Raw genomic sequence first — 22,606 nt, 5'->3', positions numbered from 1 at the left:
ACGTGGCTCAGTGGGAAGGCTCTAGGTTCCACCCCCAGCTTCCCCAACACACAGCAGAGGTGCTAGCAACCTTTGGGTACCCCATGGGATGGGACTGGACGGACGGGGTGGATGGCGAGCTCACAGAGGCTTTGATTTGCGTCTCCTAACCTCCTGACCTCTTTGCCTGGGTGAAAGGCTGTGTGGATTCTCTTTTGGAGCAATGGTAGCTCAAGCCCCTTGTCAATGGCTATGAAGCATGTTGTCGTGTTGTTGAGTTGTAGGAACACTTTATATATTTTGCTTGCTGAACTCCCTCCACCCCCCAATTCAGTACTTGGGGTTGAGGCCAGGGCCTTCACACTGAGCTGCATCGCCAACCTTTTTATTTTGTTTGTGTTTTACTTTGCTCTCATTGCTGGGACAAAATACCTGACACCCAAAATGAAGGAAGGAAAGGTTTATTTACCTCACAGTTTGTGGCAGTTTCAGTCTGCAATCAGCTGGCTCAAAGGCAGGGTGGTGTGGCACCAGGGCAACAGTTCAAGGGGGCAGAAGACAGCAAAGGAGCAAGAGCAAAAGTGAGGGAGAGCAAGCTCTTCTCCTTCCTTATACTGGAAGCAGGCTCCCCGCCCTCCCAGGGCCCGTGTAGCACTCACAGTCTCCCTGCCCACCTCTTGCAGAGGACCAGGATGTTTACTAAGTGAGGCTCCTGGCCCCTGCTGAGTTAAAGGGCTAACCTTCTCAAGTTGAAACCATATATCAACCATTTGGTTTGGTTTTGTTGACACAGGGCCTCCCGATGTAGTTCAGGCTGGCTTCATGAACTCAAGCGAATCCTTTTGCCTCAGCCTCCTGAGTATGCCCCAACCCTTTTAAAGATTTTTCTGTTCAGTCACTAAACTGCAGGTGGGCAAACCAGGCCACCCATGCAATGAGGTGTTCATAATAAAAGCAAGAAGTAGGGCTGGGGATTTAGCTCAACGGCATAAGCACCTGCCTTGCAAGCTGGCGGTCGTGAGTTTGATCCCTGGTACTGATTTAAAAAAAAAAAAAAGAAGCCATAGACACTGATAACGTTTATGTCACTTCCACCAAGGTGGTGCATTATGGGTATAGGTGTTAGGGACATTGCTGGACATGATTTGGGGTGAATGTAAGTCATCAAATTTCTGGACTGGACACAATTTCTGGATGGTCCAGTCATCGCACATGTATTTTTATAAGAAATTGCTGGGCCTTTTTGAACTTTGCATCCCCGTCAGAGGCCTGTAAGGACTCCACTGTCTCTCTGTTCCCATTAGGCCGAAAGCCTCTTGTGCACTGTGCTCCCAGCACAGGTGCCACACCGGTGAGGCAGATGGCATGGGAAACACACATCCCAGACCACATGCTTGAGCTGCCCAGGGCACATGAGTCCCCCATCTGCCCGCCCTATAGCCCAACTACTCCTCAGGTGCCCACACTTTCTGGCTGTGTTCTTTTGATTTTGCCTAATAACCCTGGCTGCGACCCTCATACATACATCTAAGTGCTTCTTCTTGTCAGGGCATCGAGAACCTGACCGGGGTGAGCTAAAGGTTTCGCCTCACTAGGGTGACCTCCTTGGACCCCACCCCATGAAGGTATGATGAATGTATTTAGCGTCTATCCTCTCCTAAGACCTGTGGACTTCCCCAAGTCACAAGAAGCCCTCTTTATGCCACACTGATGATGTATTTACCAGTCGCTTTCCTGTGGCTGAGACACAATACCCAATGGCCACAACATGAAGGAGTTTATTCTGGTGCCTTGGTAGAGGTCTCAGGCTGCAGTCAGGGCCCCAAGGCAGGGCAGAGAGCCGCTCCCTGCACCAAGTACAGAAAGCAGTGTGAAGGGCAGTGCCAGGGAGGGGAGGCCACAGCAGCCACCTTCTTCACCAGACAGCAAGGCAGCCAGTGTGTGGGACATCCAGTCAGCTCCCAGCGCCCAGCTGTGAGCAGGTGAGGATGGGGTGTGCCGTGGGGACCTTGACACCTGAATTTATCCTAGTGGGTGACCTATCCCAGGCCCGAGGCATCTCTAGTGAGGCCAATCCCCATGCCCAGCCATGGCTGGGCCTCTAGGGCCCCAGCCTTCACCCCCATACCACCCTACCAAATGGCGCTGCCTGTCTAGGCTGGAGCTCATTGTTGTGCCAAAGACAGCACGGGTGTGGCTCTGTCAGACTTCACTTACAAAACACTAAGTGCAGGGTAAAATGAAAAATTTCAAGATGTCAACTGCAGAGCATTGACGAATTCTGCCCCGCGTTTGCTAACTGGTTGTAATGAGTACAGAAAACTGGTTAGTTAGTATTGAGTTGCTTCATAGCTATTTTACCATCTTGCAGCACACTGTTTCAGTGACACTAATAGTTTCAGTGTCAGTTTTCTTATTTGCCACACAGAAAAATCACTTAGAAATAATGGTTTCCACTTGCTCTGGGTCATTTTACCCTGGCAGCCGCCTCTTGAATCAGGTACTTTTGTTCCCCTTTTTCACAGTGGAAGTGTCTAGAATGGGGGGGATTTGTCCAAAGAGCTCACATAAGACATAGAGTCAAATTCAACACCAATCCAGGGCTTTCTGCTCCAAGCGATTGCCCTCTGCACTTGCCAGCCTCTCGGGCTCTGGGAGATGAACTCGGTCCTTTGCTTCTATGTCTGAAGACTGAGTCCCACGGTAGAACTTCCAGAACAGGAGCTTCAGCGAGAGCGAACACTGTATTCTTGTCTCCATTTCAAATTTCAACTGAGAAAGTCTCTCACGTTCCGTTTTTAAGTGATAAAGATGGTAGTGTGAGAATATTAGTAATGATGTGTGTTCCTCTATCAAAGACCCCCCCAAATCAATCTATATGGAAGAGGGATGGATCATGAAACTTTATTGATAAGGCTTCCTTCCCAAAGGTGTATTCCGACCACATTTACAGCACATAAAATATCATAGTTGTTGGGAAACAGAAATTGGCCATTGTGTTGACACTGACTTAGTAGAAACCCAAGCCTGCTATCCAAAGCAGGCCCATATCTGAAGAATTTGATCAATGTGAGACTGAGAAAACCTCAATTCAACACCTACTCCAAAGACTGGTAAGAAACCCAGAGGTCAGGTTTTGTGAGAGGCTGATACGCATTTTCTTCTTTCTGAGATGGGGTCCTGTTGTGTCATCCAGACTGACCCTTATCTTGGCCTCCCAAGTGTAGGGTTACAGTGTGCACCACCAGACCTGGCTGACAGCTGCATTTTATTAAATGGACATAATGTACAACTAAAAGCACTTTATTTCCAGAGGAATTAAGACTGTGTGTACCTGAATTAGCACCTAGCAAGTACATAGGAAGTAGGAAGAATGAAAGGGAAAGCTGCTGAGATCATCTGGGCAGAGGTTATTTTAAGAGAAGCGTCTCGCTGGTGCTGGACAGTAACTCTCTACCTCCCACATAAGTTCGGTGACTAGTGGACCCTGCTGCTTCGTGTCTGCAGTGCTGTGTGATCAGAGTGTCGGGCCTGGTAGATTTTACATGTAGACTTAAGTAAGCTATGTCGTGTTTCATGCCCACCCTAGTCTTCTTTTTTGACTTTCTGAGCCGCATTCTGCTATGCAGTTCAGGCTGCCCTCACACTCTCAGCGATCCTCTTGTCTCAGCCTCCAGCGTGCTGGGATGACAGGTGTGAACCTCTACCCCTGGCCCCACCCGAGTTTTCTTCCACAATGACTTCAATATGCACTGTGGTGTGCTCTTGGGAGACGCTGGGAAAGCACTGCTTGCGGATGTGACCTGTTCAAGAAGGGGGTCCTGGGGAATCCTCTGTAACTTACAAGGACACTGACATCTGCAGAAGTCACTGCCTGGGTATGGTTAGGCTATGAAAAGCTTTCCCAGGACCAGGAAAGGCTGCACACTGCATGGGGCCTGGTTACTGTGGTGCTGTGCCCAAATGTGACTTTTGTCGTATCACACTGAGCACAGGTGGACAGTGACCTGGCTCACAAGAGACTGGTGGTCCTTAAGCTAGAGTGACTTTGCTCCCAGGAGCCGCTGGGCAATGTGCATTGACAGCTTTTCACAATGCCAGATGCTGCAGGCATCCGGGGGACAGAGGACAGCAAGGCTGCTAAGCGTGCTGCAGTGCACAGGGCGACCCTGCCGCAGGAATCCTGAGTGAACGCTCAGGCTGGCGGGCAGAAGAGGTCTCCGCAGTGTTACTGTCAGCTCACCGCGAGGCCGTATGCCCGAGGCCCTGCCCTCTGACCCAGGGCCCAGAGCAAGACCTGACCCCGAGGTGCCGTGATGGCTGGCCTGGGAGCCGCCCGGGCCTCCTGAGGAAGGTGCGCCAATGGGCTGGGGGCACCTACACAGGCGCCCTGAGGAAAGGGCGTCCAAGGCAACATCCAGGGTCCTTTGCTCTAAACTGAAAACCTAACACATGATACGCCACGCGCTGCAGACGCCACTCTTCTTTTCTTTTACATATTTACAATTATACATATTTACTCATCAATATATCTTCTATCTTTACAGTTACAAAATTATTTCAAAATGTGGGACAGTGGCAACACTGAATTCCCTTCAACATACACTCTGGCATTGATTTGTTTTCTCCTTGAAAAGGCAATCATTTATCCAAATGAAACCACAGGTAACGCCTCAGAGGAAAATAAGAGGAAAAGAGTATTTAACCACAATTTTCACATAAGCCTGAGATGGATCCGTTTCAGCAATTCAAATAAATAATATTTTATTATTTACTAAGTTTCCCCTGCCAGGAAAAAGAAACAAAACAAACTAAACAACCCCCAGCGAATGTACCTTAAAATGCTCTGATGCTTGTAAGCAATTAAGCTGTGCTCTAGCCCCATCAGAGGGCGTGAAAAGGGCCACCCCAGTCAGGCTCCCGCTGTGTGCACGCTTCCTGCAGCGGCGTCAGCCTGCGTACACCTGAGGTTGCAGGGGGGGCGGAAGTTTATCGTTCTCTACGTTTTCCGAGTCTATCGCTGCTAACGGCTGGGCTGTGGGCTTGATTTCAAGTGGGTATTTTTCAACAATGTCTTGCACCTCTTTTGCAACCCCATCCGTCCAATCTATTAGGTCTTTTTCAAGTTTCTTGGCTTCATTCATGATCCTTTCCTGCCGTTCATTCAACTGAGACAGGAGATCCAAGTTCTTATACATCTGCTTGACGCCTAAGCAGGCGTCCGGAGCCCAGCTCTCAGGTTCCTGCTTCCTGGGAGAGGTCTGGCCGGACATGTAGCGATCGAAATCCTCCTGACTTAAATTCAGCGACTGGGCATCTAATTTCTCAATGAAAGCTACAGCGCAGCACTGCAGAGGAAAGAGAATGTCATTAGGTGTGAAAAGCTGTTAAGTATTCAAATCACTTTTTAAACGTGTATCTGCAGTACTGCAGACTGAACCCAGGGTTTTTGCACTCTTCAGCTCTTTCTTTCTTTCTTTCTTTCTTTCTTTCTTTTTTTGACAGGGTCTCATTAAGTCACTAAGCTGTCTAGGCTGTACTTAAACTTGCAGTCCTCCTGCCTCAGCCTCTCAGAGTGCTGGGATTACAGATGTATACCACCATGCCCAGCTTCAAATAGATTGTTTTTCAAGTATATATATATATTTTTTTGTCTTTTTCCTTTTTATCGGTACCAGGGATCGAACTCATGACTGCCTGCTTGCAAGGCAGGCGCTTATGCCGCTGAGCTAAATCCCCAGCCCCTCAAGTATATTTTTTAAAAATCTTTTTTGTTATAGAGAATTTAAGACAGGAGCAAAAGTAGGCTAACAGTAATGAGTCTCCCTGTCTTCTGGCTTGAAAAATCACCAACTCATAGTCACTTTTCCTTCACACCCCTGCACACTCCAGGATGAGCATCTAGGTGTCCCCTGTGAGGGCACCATAAAGCCACCCCTCAGAGCTGGCACAGCCACCACACCCCCAGGACACCAGGGCCAGTGGGTGTCAGCAAGAGATATTTTACCATCAAATGGCCAAAGGAAGAACTTTGAAATGAGACCACCTGAGGTCACGGTCACCTCTGTTACTTAAAGCAACAGTGTGTGACCCTGGGAGAGTCACCCGAGCTCTGTAAAGTGCTGTTTCTGCACCTGGAAAATGGGGGAATTATCAGCCAGTTTTATGGTGAGGAGGAAGCAACACGGCCCACAGGCACACACCAGGCAGCAGCTGTGGACAGCCCTGCTGGGGTCTCCAAAGAGGGACATGGAAGCTCCAGCCAACCTCCCCAGGCCTCAATCCCTAAGCCAGGGCCACCCTTCCTGGGCTTGCCCGTCTGCCCGGACTGCTCCCCTGCTCACTGTGTGTGGAAACGAGCAGCCCCAGGGAACCTGGGAGAGGCGACCCACGTGACTCTGACTCACCCCACAGCAGCAGACACTTGGACAGAGTGGAGCAGTTTCAGCTTGTAGCAAATTATGTCTGGGGTGCAGTGACCACCAGAGCACAGCACGGTTCTAGACCCGTGACCCATGGGTTCTAGACCCATACCACCAGTGACCACAGAGTTGTGGGCGTCTGGATGGGACATGGGGTTCTGGCCTTGGGGCGCAGAGGACACAGCTGCAGAGCAGAACGAGGCTGACGGTGGGACCCAGAGGACCCAGAGAGATTCCAGACTCAGGTGCACCAAGAGGGCAAGGTAAGACTTCTAGAAAGTACTGGAGTCCAGGACCTGACCGATCACGGTTACAAGCTTGGATAAATGATGGCCTCTCCGGTGAGCCATGTGGCCTGTGGCTGGGCACCAGGAGAAGGACAATCTGTGTGCCCTAGTCACATGCATGGTATGATAGGCAAGGCAGCCTCCCCAGACATGTTGGCTCCTGCCTCAGGAGCACTAACCTGCCCTAGGCTGGGTGTGGCTCTCACAGCCCCTGTGATCCTGAACTTGGGAGGCTGAGGCAAGAGGACCATTTTTTTCTTTTTTTCCTTTTTGGGTACTGGAGATCAAACTCATGACCTCGTACTTGCCAGGCAGGCACTTGTGTCACTGAGCTAAACCCCTGGCTCAAGAGTACAAGGCCAGCCTGAACTATGCAGTGAGATCCTGTCTCAGAAAAAAAGGAAAACCCCAAATCAATCAGTCAGTCAGTCAGTCAGTCCCCTCCCCATCATCCCCAACTGCAGCCCTACCAGATTGGTGAAGTAGTAGCCGTCCTCTCCGGTCATCAGCCGGCTGGGATTGCAGAAGCGTGTGATGTACTGGATGTTGGACTGCAGGCGAGGTGGGTTGCCCTTCAGCACGATGTAGATAAGTGTGGGCAAGAAGTCATCAGCGGACGCTGGCTCGTTCTTGGTGATCTTGATGGCATTGAAGATGTGCTGGCTGCACCTCGTGATGCAGGCCAGCTTGTCTCGCGGCACACGCTTCGAGTCCATCTCAATGATATCTGTGAGGAGGAAGGGGGTGTCACTATGTGAAGTGGCTGGCAGGAGCCAAGATGGGACAGGTGCTTCTGTCTATCAACGTGCCAGAGGTGTCCTCACCACACACTGCTGTGCAGCTCCTGGAGGCCACGGAGGTACAGACACCAGAGTGGTCAGTGTGGGTTCCCCCTCACGGGACATGACGCTTAGCCATGAGTACACAAAAAGCGACTTTCTCATTGAATGCTTATGCGATATTATCCATGTTACACATGAGGAAGCAGAGGCTAAGAGAGGGATGTGAGAGGCTCATAATCATACAGACAGCAGGTTACAGCAGTGAGAATCCAAAACCATGTGTGACCCTTAACACAGGCTTCTAATCACAAAGGGACCACCTCTGAGCCTGCTGGTGAAGGAAGCGGCCTTACTCGGCCTGCGCTGTTTAGAAAGGGTCAGTATACACGGCCCACAGCAAGTCCTCGCTCTGATCGAGGACCTGTGGGGGTGATGACTGGGGAACAGCGACCAACACCCAGATGCAGGATGAGGACCTGGTATGTACAGCCCAGCGATGACAGCAGCGGTGGACTCTGGGGGTGCAGCGTGGGAATCTGCACAGGACACATGTGACTGCACACTGCATTAGAGTCTAGGGTGAGGAGGGTGTGGGAGGGAAACGCTGATTACCCTGCTTCCTCCCTGCAAGTGCACAGGGGACCCATGCAGATGTATGGTTAATACACAATGATAAGAAATAACTTAGCCAGGTGTGGTGGTGCACATCTATAATCCCAGCACTCAGGAGGCTGAGGTAGAAGAATTGCTGCAAGTTTGAGACCAGCCTGGCTCCAAACTCAGCCTTTAATGCAAGGCAAGACCCTGTCTCAAAAAGACAAAATAAATTAAGTAACATAGAGAGCCATATGGCTACTACACTAAATATCTTTGTACAGAGGGCAGGATGCAGCCACTAAACTCCAGCACAGTGGGGTCAACTATGCCAATTCTTGCAGCAAGGGAATCTGCACAGGACGCATATGATGTCACCGGCTCTGGCAGAAGGGATAATTCGAGGGTATGTGTTTATTCTGAAGAGCACTTTAGTTCTCACAGAAGAAAATCACTCACTGTCCTTGTCTACCACAAAGCCCAAGTGGTGACCCCACAGGGCTCTGCTGAAGCCCATGAGATGCGGTGCAGATGAACAGGCTCTGCAGTGTGGCAGGAGTGCCGCCGGGCAGGATTTAAGCGTCTGGGGCCCAGGCCAGGTGCTGGTATGCACCCAGGGCTCTGCCCCCTGCTCTGTGTCTGGGGTGACCACTTAGGGGCCTCAGGTCACAGCCCAGGAGGCAAACAGGCATGGGAACAGGGGCAGGGTAGGTAGGGCAGCCTCAGTTGATCAATTTGAGCTTTTACTCCCCCTAGTACTGTGGCAAAGACAGGACTTCTGGTCACTTTACTCTTTTAATTCTGGGTTCTAATTATTGTTATTCTGCCTCAGTGCATTTTCCCTGTTCTGCTTAAGTAGAATTTATTGTAAAAAAGAACCGACTCTTCCGGGAGAACATGGCAGACAGATAGCAGCAGCTACACAGGCTCTCTGCGAGACCCAGCTTAGAATCCAGGAATGGTGCGGAGTGAGGAAGCCTAACCAAGAGGAGATATACTCTGCTGACCCGAGAACGAACTGGGCTGAGAGAAACCAACTGGGAATGCAATCCTGGTGCTATAACAGGAACAGATAAAGCCTCAGTGTGGAAGCTGGAGCCTGCGCCATTGGAAGCTGCGATTTGGGTTTCCTGCCTCCAATGCGTCTGAATCGGCTCGGCAGGGAGAGAGATGTGCGAAAGCTCTGAGAACGGGAATCAGTGAATGGAGTTGAGAGCTGGACGGGCGTGGAGCCGTGCGTAGACCTGCATATCAGGTTCGAAAGTTTAGGCAACAGGTGTGAAGATAGTGGGATTCATTATGACACTCATGCTGGTTGACTATTATCTACTTTTGAAGATCTGTAATGTCTCCAATGTTTTGGTTTTGTTGGGTTTTGTTCTTTACTGTTTTATTCAATTTTATTATAACTAATGATATAGGCAATTCTATTTGAGATAGCGGGAGGCATTATGGTAACCATTGTTGATCACCTTGTATTATGTTTTTACTTTATCTATTATGTCCACTCTTTTGATTTAACCGACTCTGTTCTGTTAAGTCACATTTGGTTTTACTCTCTTCCAAAAAAAATAGAACTGTGGGAGCAATAAAACCCAAAATGTGTAATAGTCATTGTACAAAAGAGAGGAAAAGAAAGTGCTCTAAACGGTATAACTGCATGTATATTTAAGTGTATAAGATACACAATGATATTACTGAGTTTCGTTGGATCATTGAACAGAACTGTTTGCAGTCTCACTGTTTCAATGCCCACTTTATATGCTTTAATTTTGTAATGAACAAATATTTCTAAGATGACAATATATAATCCATTAACTAGTGATTTCCTACTGTTTATTTTTTTTTTTCTGAAATTCTGTATAACTTGTACCCTTTTTTTCTCCTTAAAAAAAAAAAAAAAAGAACCGGCTAAGTAGCATTTTTTTTATTTTGTCCTTTTTACTACTTTTATTGAGCCTCTGCAGTTTCTTGATTTGTGTTTATTTTTCGCCTCTAAACTGTGAGAGAGAGAGAGGGAGAGAGAGAGAGAGAAAGACAGATAGAAAGACTGTGTGTGTGGCTTCAGCCGCGCTGGGCAGCACTGTGTGCACGCCCCACCCTACTTTATTTATTTGGTTTTATTTGTACTGGGGATGGAACTCACCACCTTATGCTTGCCAGGCACGTGCTTGTGCTGCTGAGCTCTATCTCCGCCCTACTTTAAATCTGCACCACTTGCTCAGTAATCTCCACTCTGCAAGCTTTGAAACTGAAGTCCTTATCTGGACATGTGTGGCCGCGACTCCCCTGGGGCAGGGCCGCCGTGTAACAGGGAAGAGAGTGCAGCAAGAGGAGACCAAAGGGAGAAAGCAAGCATCTATCTCTCCTTCACTTCTCTCCTGCGAGGCTCTGAGAAGCTGCTTTTAGTTCTGGATGCACAGTTCCGAGCCTCGCACGCCCCCTGCGCTCAGTGGTGAGGAAGGAAAAGGTTGATCAAGAGGAAACTCACTGCTGCAGGCACTGCCCTCTGAGGAACCATTTCCCTCTTTAATCTGCTTATGTCTCAGTCGCCTTATGTCTCGTGTCAGGCTTTCCCTTGTCATCAGGGGGACAGCCACATGCCACATCAGCTGCCTTGGGCCTGCTCCTCCTGGAGCTCTGGGTCTGGCTCCTTCACAGCCTGGCCATGTACCCTACCAGCAGTGCTCTCTGCACTTCTGGGTGCAGGGATGCAGACCCCACTGTGGAACGCTGTGCACACACTGTCTCGTTCAGTTCTCACTAAAGCCAGCAGCCTCAGCTAGGGCCGAGGAACCTTGCTCACGCGTGGAGTGTGTGCAAAGTATGCATCAGGACCTCGTCTCCAGGTGCTGCCAGATGCCACCTGGGGGCCACAAGTGCCTGGCTGAGAACCCCTGCCTGGGTAGTGGCTCCCAAGGCCAGGCAGAAACTGTAGCAGGTGGAGCTAAATATTAAAGGGAAAATGTCACCATCCACTGCAGGCCTTGTCACCTGCTTGGCACCCATACTGTTGGAGCTAAGAGATGCTGAAGGTGGGTTTCTCGGATTCCTTGTTGTCTTCTTTTTCTTTCTTTTTGAAGGTACTTAGGAACTGAACTGAGGGCTTTGTACTCAGCCACGTCCTGAGACCATTATTAATGTTTTACCTTGAGACAGGGTCTCACTAAGTTACCCAGGCTGGGCTCAAACTTGAATCCTCTTGCCTTAGCCTCCCGGACGACAGGAGGGATGTCAGGTGGGATGACAGGTGTGTTCCACTCTACCCTAGCTTAAAAATACGTATTTTTATATTTATGGTTTTAGAATTTCTTTCTTCTAATAACCAGAGGAAAAAATAGAGGGGTGGACTGGCCACTTCTCTGTGCCTTCAGGGCACCCAGGTAATCTGCTTTAATTCTACGGCCACCTGCTCCAACATACTGCCAGCCTCACTGTCTCCAAATCTTCGTTCACTGTGTGCCTCCCACAATGGAGACAGTCATTTTGGATGCCCCAAATTCTCAGACTGGAAAAGGGGAAACAGGACTTGGCTTCTCCCATGGGTTACAGCTTTGAAGAGACATCAAGTGAGATGGAGAAGGCCTCATTTAGCATCATCTGCAAACAGGATGGATGGTGGGGGATGTGGAAACCTCCACCCTGAGGGTGCTGCTACAGGCCTATGAACTCCTGAACCCTTCTGCACACAGGCAAACGAGTTCAGATGGGAAAGAAAGTGGCCACGCAATGTGCAGTCTTCATAGAAACAGAAGCCATCTATACTGGCCCTGACCAACACAGAGACTAAGATGAGACAGAAAAACAAGGCTTGCACGTTTTCGTCGCTGACTTTCTACTACTGAAAAATTTTTGGAACCACTAAGTCAAATGACCAGAGAACAAAGTTTCACCTTTTGAGATATATTAACAAACTCTGATATTACAAAACCCCCTTTTTTCCCATTACATTTTAAAGTAGACAGTGGTTTGGCACTTGTCATTTGTAGTTTCATAAGATCTGTCTTGTGATCTTATGAGGTCCCCAACATAAACTCCTGAGGGATACTGTAAATATAAATCATTCAGCCTTGAACTCTCTATTAAGTATGGGGGGGCCCACACACAAGCACAAGTTCAAGGTCACTATCCAAGCTTTAATAAAGGCCCTGGCCAAAAGACAGGGGCAGGGAAGGGTCTTGATCCAAAGGATTCAGCTCATAGGGCCTGTGGCAGATTTGCAGAAAAGCTTGGAGTGACACAGATGACAGGAGTTAGCTGGGACAATCAGATTGCCTTTAGAACTTGTGCAGAGAAACATTTACTTCCTAACGCAAGTTGAGGTGTGAGGACATACAAAGAGAAGTAGAACCTGTCAACATGGAAGAAGCACGCCCAGAACAAAGGCCTGGGGCAAAGACCTTGCTGATGCTAAGCCAGGAGTTCTGCGCAAGTCTGGTCTCCTTTACAGTGCTGCTAATACACAGCTCATCTAAACCCCGTTAAGACCCTCACTTCTTCCTGCAGTGTGGCGAACCTCTGGTCCTGACAACTGCAGGCGCTTTCCTCTTGGCCAGCCTGCTTACAAACTACTAACACCAGCTGCCCCCACTTCCCAGCCCATTTCATTTGTGATGTCTAAATGCGCCAGTCTTTCCAGTTCCTCTCCCTCGTTTAGGGGAGGGGGCCAAGGGCAGACATCCTCAATATTAGACATTTTAAACTTCTCTGCTGAACTGCTGCTGGCTATCCCTATGAATGAGAAACAGAAATCTTACTAGAAGCCTGGACCTGTCCAGAATGGCAAGGGCACATCAGTTTGGGCTACTTCGTTTATTTCTTGACCAAATCAGAAAAATAATCCAAACCACATTTCTACTTCTGATTGACAACCAGGCAGAGGTACTGTGTTAGCATCGCTCTGGTTTGGGAATTAATGACCTTGCTACTTCCCTTTCTGTCCCAAAATATTTTAAATATACAAATGTGACTGAGTCTTCAGAAATTCACTTTACTTGTATTTGACCTTAGTCTAGTCCATTGCTAAACAAGTGAGACTTTGATCACTTAAAATGAAGGAGGCAGAGTTTACCCACCATTCTGAGCGCATTCCATTCATAAAACTGACTCCTGTGCAGATCACTTTTGCTACACTGCCATGTTTTCCACCTGCAGGGTGGAAACGCTTTAATGACTCTCTGCTCACTGAATAAACATGAACTAACACTATTACAAAATATTAACCTGGGACTGGGGATATAGCTCAGTGGCTTAAGTGCCTGCCTGGCAAGCACAAGATCCCGAGTTCAATTCCTGGTACAAAAAAAAAAAAGTTAACCTAATTGGGAAAACATCCAAGTACTAAAGCTCTCAGTTTCACTGACCTGTGATTGCTTTCACCACCATATCAGAAACTTCTGGAATTTCTTCATTAACGGGGACACAAAGCATCTGAGGAGTGACCCAGTGCAGCGCCCTACAGAGAGAGAAACAGTAAAGGGGTGTCCTAGGAATGCTGGACATCCTGCCATTTAGTTTAGCTGAGGGAAAAGCGGGGACCTCATCAGGCACTCCTCAGCCCCACCACATAAGTCCTGTGTTGACGAGGACAAAGTAAGCAGGACCCTGAAACAAGACCACTCTTTTGACTTTACTGCAGGGACAGAAGATGGTCTCACTGGCTGAAGGCAGAAGCCAGGTGTGGGGCACACGCCTGTCACCCCACTGAGTGAGGCCCGATTGCAAGTTCAAGTCCTGCCTGGGCAACTGAGCAATTTAGCAAGATTCTGTCTTTGAATTAAAAAATGAAAAAGAAGGGCTGGGAATGTAGTTCAGTATGAAGGCCCTAGGTTCAATCCTCTGTAGCACAAAACCAAAAATAAAACAAAACAAAAACCAAAATCAAAGAGGAGATTTTGCTATCAAGACTGAGAAGCAAAAAAAAAAAAAAAAAAAAAAAAAAAAAAGACTGAGAAGCATTCCCCATGCAAAGCCTGCCACTCCCTGCTCTCACTGGCCACCACAAACGCCTTCTGCGGATAGGGGTACCACGTGAGAGGCCAGCAAGTACATGCCCCCTCGGCTTGAATCATGGTGCACGTCCTAGTCACACCTGGCTTCACCGTATGACCCTTATTGGGCTACTGCTCTCTCCTGCACCTCACTGGCCCCAACTGGTCACCTCCAACCCCCACCCTCAGACGCTGCAACCATTCCCGTCTGTGACGCAGCTCCCAGACTGATGATGACCAGACCCTGGCCTGAGATCTCATATGGGGTCCTCCAGACACATGTGGGACCTGTGCCCACATGAGGGTGGCCAGTCCTGGGTGTTCTAGTGTCACTACAATGCAGAGAGCTGGGGCCCACTGTGGGCACTGGTGAGAGCTAGACTGGAGGAATGGTTGAGTAACACACATCATGCCCTGGGGTTGGAAGGAGGGAGCAGGGCCCCACTGCCCTCACATGGCAGCCACAGCCTCCTCCTGACAGGACAGTACAAGGAGACAAGAAAACAAGCCTCTTTGCTCCTTGGCAGTGCTAGAGATTTGAAACAATCTCAAACACCAAACATGATTCTTATCTAAAGCTGCCTAGGGTCAGATTGGTAAGCAAGATTATCCAGGCCCTCTCTTCCCGAAGACACAGAGGGCCAGGCTTATATGGCAGGCGTGGCAGGTGGTTACTGCCTCTTTGGGTCTGAAAGTCAAGGTTCCTACTTTTCCACCGTCTTCTCCCATGAGCAGGGAGTAAATACATGGCAAAGCAAAATAATAACCTGATCCTTTTTTGAATGGCAAGATCTTTCTTCTCATCATCAGTAGTTTCTGGACAGAACACATATTTATAGAGACGAGTCATGATGTACTTTTCAATCTGATCCATTATCTTCTCAACTTTTTCTGGAGGCACTGAAATACAAATGGATATAAAAGCTCAAGAGAAGGACAACATTTTAAATAAAGAGTATGTCTTCAGAGTACTTTCTACATAGCAGAAAACAAACTTACTAGTATGTTTACTAACTAATAGAAATATAAAGGTGATCCGGAGAATGTTACATTACGATACCTATAGTAAAAGACACACTGCCACTAATTCCCCTCAAAATCCTCCTCCTTACTTCACACACTCATCCCACCATTTTTGCCCCTTTCATGACTGTCTTTATGAGATGCAATAAAAAATACAGTGAATCCTGCAGCCGAGCACCAAGCAGAGCACACAGAGGCTCATAAAAGCACAATGTGCATCCTCGCCCACAGGCTCTGGCCTGTGTAACCTCCAGCTCTTCCCAAGTCAAATGATCACACAAGGTTAACACTCTGAATTCATTCAGGACAGCGGGGTAGCCCCGGTAACACAATTGATGACGGGAAAGAAGACTTCCAGAGCTGCTTCAGAAAAGGGTAAGTGTGTTCGGGGCAAGCAGTATTTTAAGGGGGACTGACAACCATGTGTCTTTTACTGTAATCAATTAAAAAGATTAATATTTGCCATATTTTCTGTTTGCATCTTGTATGTTACACACACTAAGAAAAGAAAATGTGTCACAACAGAAAACACCGTTTAAAATTTTACCTCCACCTCTGAGACTAACTTTTGCAGAATTTTCACTTCCCACGTAGGTAGTGCCAACAGAGCTCACAGAGGTATGTCTGCCAAGTGGGAGGACCTCGGTGTGGGCCTCCCTACTGCTAAGTAAAGCACTTGGAATCCTAGACCCTGACTATCTGCAAGATGGTCCCTTTCACTTCTCTGTGGTTTACCATAAAACCACAGAGATTTCTCCAAGGTACACACATGGCACTGTATCTCAGATACATGCGCATCCTAAGGACAGCAGTAAAGTCAAATTCCAAAAGAATCTCTTGAACTCCAAAGCTTAAGTAGTGATCCCCACTCCCCCGCCAACTCCAACCCTGCTGAGGATTACATCATCAAGAACTACGCATGACTCACCAGGCTGCTGACTCCAAGAAAGGGGACTGGGTCAGAAAAGCTTTCCAAATGGTTTTAATCCATCTCACTTTCACACCACAACAGGGGCAATTAGCATTCCTATCAATTAAGCTGTTCAGCTGCTCTGGTGACGCACATGGTGGCATTCAAAGGCACTGCCCAGCCTGAGCCCCGCTCCTGGCACTTCGCAGAGTGGCTTACAGCACAGTGTCTAAACCCCGCTAGGCCATTGGAAAGAGCAGGTAAGGGCTAAGTGATGAGCAGTGGCCTGGCAGCTCTGAGGGACCCCATGGGGCTGCCTCACAAAGCATTACCTTTCCCGCGAGTCTGCATCCTCTCTGCTACGCTCTGGTAGAAGTCCTGAGTACACTCCGACTGTTCCTCAATGCTCAGCTCCTGAAATGAAGCCACAAACAGGCTGTTTGATAGCCTCTTCATCAATAGAGTGCTACATTTTAAAAAATTCCAATATCCACTCTATATGGTGCTAACCCTAAGATTTACTTACAAATTCTAGTAATTCTGCAATGGAGAAAAACCTACCCATTCTTATTACTCATGACCTTTTTCATTTTTTACCATATACAGTGTTATATAGAATGCATATTTTAATAATTTCTTTACATTTTTATTTCCATTTAGCTAGTCTACTTAGCCATTTTCACTGGCTTTATAACCTTCAGTTATCTAATCAGTTTATTTAACCACCATCTACTGCTGCACATCTGGGCTGCTCTTCGGCTTTCTCACTTGTGTGTAAGTACACACAAACTTGTGAAGACTGCTTGTCACTAGCCCTGTGCATGTGTTCACGTCTCCATGTCCCTACATTGGGCTTTACAATTTTCCTTTGGTTTTGCTGATTTTATACTTGGAATTTATGTATGTATTCCCCACCTTCTTCCAACCAATAATGTCTATATAAAAAACCACCCTCCTCACCTCGTCTGCAGTTTAGCTGTGCTTTTCAATCTTTCTTTCTACCCAGCTACATACTGCAGATCAATGGTGGTGACAAGGGCCTGGCCACTGTGCCTGTCACCCCTCAGTCACGGCTGTCTGTATAAGCTGCTCTCAGCCTGGCCAGCCCGTCCCACTTCCCACACTTGGGAAGCTTCCTGTTCTCCTACCTCTGGCACTAGCAAGCTGTTCTCTCTGCAGCCTGCCTATACATCTCGCACCCTCCTCCAGCTACCCCAGGAAGGCCCCTAGCCAATGCCTCTGAGGCTCGATCCATGCTCTCCATGGTCCAGGAAACTGTCCTTCACTCCTTTTGTCAGAATAACCCTGCAGGTCTCCAAGCACCCCCAGTAAGCAGAGCTCACAGTGCCTGCAGCAGTCACACCGCATTTGTTCATTGGTCACCTGCAAACGGCACAGTGTAGACTCAGAACTGATTCCTTATCTGGAAAAGCCAAGCTGCCTCAGGAAATATATATACATTGTAATATTAAGCTCATCTTCATATTCACTGTTTTCTACTTTTTGCCTTTTATTTTACCGGAGTTCTATTTTTCATTGCATAAACTTTTAATGTTAATACCATTAAACCTTTACCTGATTATTAAAAATAATGCAACATATCACTTTACTCTCTGCAGTTTATATAAACACCCTAAACTGTTGTTGTCAGAAGTTTCTCATGTTTCACTTGGATCTATCTGAAATGCAAGGCTCAAAGGATGAAATACAGACCTAGTCATGTGCACATGCACTTACTGGGCACCTTCAGCAGCAATTGGTAGAGCTTGGGTTTCCCAGGTTGTCATGTAGCTCACACTGAAAAAGAATCTATTTCTGGAATCCCTGTTTTATTTCACTCTGCTCTGTTTTTACTTTTTTCTGTTTTTATTCTTTTATCAAAACCTCATCTTGTAATCAAAGTCATTACATTTCAAAATTTAGATGTAGAAGCTTCCTTTCCACAAACTTCCCACCACCACACAAAAAGCCTAAACCTCTACCATTATGTTTCCCCTTGGAATTTCCTAAGATAATATTTTCCCCTGAACTTTCTGAGAGCTCTATTTCTATCCATCCTATTTTTAAAAAATTTAACGCTTTTATTAACACAAGCTTGTGGTACATAATGAATACATTCTTAGTGGTCTATCCATTCTAAAAGCACTTGCTACATGATTAGTAGAACTGACAAGGATATAAAAATGTTAATAAAATGTTCCGAGGGCCACCAGTTTAAATGAGGCTAAATCCAAGTAACTGTAACATTCTAAGACAATAATGAACAAGACCAAGCACCATGGGCACACAGGAAATCTCTCACTCTTTTCTTTCTTCCCTTCTTGGAGACAGTCTAACTCCTGGGCTCAAGTAATTGTCCTGTCTCAGCCCCCTCTCCCAGCCCAAGTAGCTGCATCTGAGACATCAGGTGCGACCCCCACGGCTGCCTCTCCTGCTTTTATTTCAGTTACCTGCATGGAACATCTCTAAGCAGGTGTAGCAATGGCAGCAGTGAGTATCCTTGCATACTTACATCTGTGTGAGACAGCTGAGAAGTGACACTTTTAGTGATGCCCACAAACAACACTGTCCCTTTTGTGTTATGTGGCTGGACCCCAGCAGGAGACAGTTACCTCTGACAAAGCCCTGATCCACCTGCTCTTGCTGCAGAAGCCAGAAGGGTCTCTGAGCAGGCTGGGTAGGTCAGTCAACAACTGAAATCCCATTTCCAGGAAGTTGCAACCTCCCTAGCCCACAAGGTTGTTTCCTACCCAACCCAATCTATTTAACATTCTAAAGTCTCTAAATTCATCTCCGTACTAAATTAGATTATCAGATAAGCCTATCCAGGGACTAAATAACTTTAGCCCATTGGAAATATTTCTTCAGATCTAGTTTAATACTGCACCTGTCTGTCTAAGGCCATTCCACCTTGAATGAGCCCAATCTTGTCTAATATTACACCTGGCCTTTATGAAGAACATGATTGTAACTGTGCATATCAAATTATCTCTGTTCTCTTGTAATCTTTTTGAAAATCTTCTTGAATCTTTTCATTATTATAATGGGTTTAAATAAACAAAAAACTACCATTATGGGACTTACATTATTATTATTATATATATATTTTTTGAGACAGGGTCTTACTATGCAGTTCACACTGACCTTGAAATGCACTACATAGCCCAGGCTGGCCTCCAACTTGCAGCAACTCTTTTACCTCAGCCTTCTAAGTGCTGGAATTATAGGCACACAACCCCACACTGAGCTGAGGTGGACTTTTATTAACATTAAATCAGTAAGTCTAATTTTATTTTGAATAGGGAAGTCTGAACTTTGCAACTGTGATATCTGAATTTTCCTTATGATGCTATCATTTAACATAGCCCTTTAGTTTATGTCCTTCCTACAACAGATTACTCATTTTAATCTACTTCAGTAGTTTATACTTTGTTACTTTTCATTCATAGCAAACTTTAACACTTAACCAGGAACAAACCACATTTATTCTTAGGATTATTACTAATACTTCTAATTAGAGGCACTGTGAGTTTCTTATAAAGACCTAAGCAGCCTGCATTTCTGGTAACTAGGGGTCACTTTCTCCCCCAGTTCCTGAGTGTAATTTTAGGTCACACTTTAGAAACCTTTGTCTAACATGTCTGCTTCTTGTCCACTTCCCACTAAAGCATTAGCTCACTACCACATGGTTAGTGCTCAGAATTAGTTGAGTGAAAGAAGGAATAAATGTGACCATTTCTTATTGTTCCTCCACTTGTAACACTGTAAAGGTGTTGAGATTCTCCATAGGTCTCACACTTCTGCACAACTGTGAGCAGAGGCTGTGACAGCCTTGTTCTACACTACCTTTCCAAGGATAAAAAAACAGCAAACAATTGCAAGAAAGCAGTATTTCCCCTCTCATGAGAATAGGGCTGTTTACTGCTCAGTGTGATACTTTCTTTGGAGCTAAGGGCAGGCTGACTCACTGTCCATTATGAAAAAGACTCAGAATCTTCTGTCAAGGTTATTCTAATACGGATAACTGCATACACAAACACTACCCACGAGAACTGATACTCAGAATCTGGGCAAATGCTGACAGTTTGGCTCCTGTTCTGCTGCAATACACTGGGCCTTTTGTCTCTGACCCAAGAGACTTGTGTCTTCTGCCAGAATCCATGGGACTATGCAGGCTGTTAGGGGGCAAGGTAAACCTCAGAGCTTTCACAGTTGTTGTTGAAAGAGCTAAGTTATAGCTGGTGTATGTTCATAAGTTCTTTTAGTTTCTTTGAAATTCCAAAAGATTTTTCATACTTTCCAAGAAAAATAGCCTAGCAGTATAAATGAACTATTTTCCTCAAATATTCACTATCACTTGGGATCTTCCTTTTCCGTAATAAGTCAAAAGTCATCTTTTTCCTAAGGTTTGTTTCTTTGTAGTTTAAAGCATGGACATGTGGATATCTTTCTTTCAATATAATACTGACAGACAGTCACCTTCACTGTGGCTAAAGTCTTTTTCCATCTCCAATTTTGAGAACCTTTATGTGACTTCTTCAATAATTATCAGAACTTCGTATCTCCATGATCTATTTTCTAGGTTCATTAAGTTTCCTTTGCACTGTTATTGTTTACTTGATTTACCTAGGAATATGACTCAGTGGTACAGTGGTCTGCTTGGCAAGTGTGAGGGCCTCAGTTTGATTCCCAATACCCGAAAACAAAACAGCAACAACAAAAATATCTAAAACTCTCTTTAACCAATTTAGGTTTTAACTTTTACGCTTTTTAAAATTTTTTAAAAATTTTATTTAAAGAGAGAAAAAAGCAAAACAGAAGAAAGGGTCAAAATACAGAATTTTTTTAAAAAAAGAAAATAAACAATGAGAAATTACTAGTTGATAAATTACATATTGTCATCTTAGAAATAGTTGTTCAAGTGAACTTTTATGTTTTTTTGGAGGGGGAATACTGCCTGGAATCAAACTGGCAGTTTCACACATTAGGCAAGCCCTTTATTCTGAGCTATAACCTTAGGCCCTATTATGGCTTGTAACTAGATATACCGCCCCCCCAAGTTTCATGTGCTCCTAGATGGGGCTTTTCGGAGCTGGTGTGATACGGGATTAAGGGTATGTGGTACTAAATTAGCCTACTAACTGGAATTAGCATAGTTCTCAGTGACACCACTCAATCGGCTGGTAGCCTGGATGGGCTAAAAGGGAAAGGCAGGCTGGCCTCTGCTGCTTTTGCTTGCTGTCTTCTGCCTGCCACACCATGAACTGTTTCACCACTGCAATGTCCCTCTGCCACGCTGACCTGCCTTGGAGCCAGCCAATTATGCGCTGAAATCTCTACAAACTATGAGTCAAAATAAAGCTTTCCTCCTTTAACTTGTAGGTATCAGGTATTTTGTCTCAGCAACAAAAATAACCAACACAGATTTTTGGTATTGAGAGTGGGGTTGCTAGTGTGACTGTACCTGACTTCATGGTTCAGAAGCTTTTGGAACTGGCTTTTGGGAAGCTTTTGGAAGGGTTTGGAGATGTTGGCTAACAAAAAAAACTAGAGCATGATTGTGGCTGCTGTGCAGTGTCCCTATGCCATGCCAACCTGCCTTGGAATCAGCCAATTATGGGCTGAAACTTCTATGAACCACAATTTGAAATAAATCTTTCCTCCTTTAACTTGCAGGTGTTGGGTATTATGTCTCAGCAATGAGAAAAGTAACCGAGACAGCTCCACATTTTCTTTATATTACTTATTTATACTGCCTTTAACATGTTTAAAGAAACTAAACATATTAGAGCCTTTATCCTCTTTAAATAAAACTTAAACATTAACATTAACATTTAAGGGGCTGGGGATTTAGCTCAGCGGCATAAGCACCTGCCTTGCAAGCAGGCAGTCGTGAGTTCGATCCCCGGTACCGGAAAAAAGAAAAAATAAAAAAAAATAAAAAACATTAACATTTAAAGTATACCATGCATGCAGTCCTCATTTTGAGAAAGTCTATCTCACCAGGTCATTAGTCACTAATTGAATATAGATTTAAACATTTAGAAGAATAAAACAGGGTCAATTTTAAAAATCCAATTATTGGCAAAACAAATGTCAAGAACTGTTATAATATAGTTGCTCATTTCATAACAAGAAAAAAAGCCAGAAGCCAACATTTTTAGTAGCTAGGTAATGATTATAAATGAACTCACACCTTTCATTTATAGCAAAAAATCCTAACTTTTGCATTTCCTCTGAATGAAGTATGTAGTAGGGTAAGTATTCTAGCGACTCCACACTACAGTGAACTGCATGAGACACACAGTGTAGATGGGAGCATGTAAGGAGCAGAATGGCACCATCCCTGAAGACATTTTGTTTGTTTAAAATATTTCGCTGGGCCACAGATATAGCCCAGTGGCATAAAAACCTGCCTGGCAAGTACAATGTCCTGAATTAATAAAAAAAATACTTTGCCATCACTGCAGCTTGAACAGATAGAGCATTATTCATCCTACTCTAGACGCCTTTAGTCTCCTATCTGCCCTTAAGGGTTTGACACTACCAATCATGTGACATTAAAAGCCAGTGCTCAACTCCTTAATTTGCGTTCATTAATGCAACTGCACAAAGAGCT

At 45.9% G+C, this 22,606-nt stretch overlaps 1 protein-coding gene across 9 annotated transcripts in view; it reads right to left on the bottom strand.

Moving 5' to 3' along the window:
* Positions 1 to 4,717: 4,717 nt before the first annotated feature.
* The window catches only part of LOC100733670 (BTB/POZ domain-containing protein KCTD7), a 96,441-nt gene continuing 78,552 nt past the window's right edge, over positions 4,718 to 22,606 (bottom strand). For all 9 annotated transcript variants that reach the window (XM_063234459.1, XM_063234461.1, XM_063234460.1 and 6 more), the window contains 5 exons: positions 16,320 to 16,401; positions 14,822 to 14,954; positions 13,428 to 13,519; positions 7,159 to 7,415; positions 4,718 to 5,327 (listed from right to left, as the gene is read on the bottom strand). In XM_063234459.1, the coding sequence (XP_063090529.1) occupies positions 4,929 to 5,327; positions 7,159 to 7,415; positions 13,428 to 13,519; positions 14,822 to 14,954; positions 16,320 to 16,401 (963 nt within the window). In that variant the 3' untranslated portion in view covers positions 4,718 to 4,928. The remainder of the gene's footprint in view (positions 5,328 to 7,158; positions 7,416 to 13,427; positions 13,520 to 14,821; positions 14,955 to 16,319; positions 16,402 to 22,606) is intronic.

Source organism: Cavia porcellus, unplaced genomic scaffold (assembly GCF_034190915.1).
Source record: "Cavia porcellus strain 051 isolate PalLab524CR breed Dunkin Hartley unplaced genomic scaffold, mCavPor4.1 scaffold_23, whole genome shotgun sequence".
NCBI classification, from domain to species: domain Eukaryota; kingdom Metazoa; phylum Chordata; class Mammalia; order Rodentia; family Caviidae; genus Cavia; species Cavia porcellus.
The sequence above is the reverse complement of the archived record's forward strand: the minus strand, read 5'-3'. Positions and strand labels throughout refer to the sequence as shown.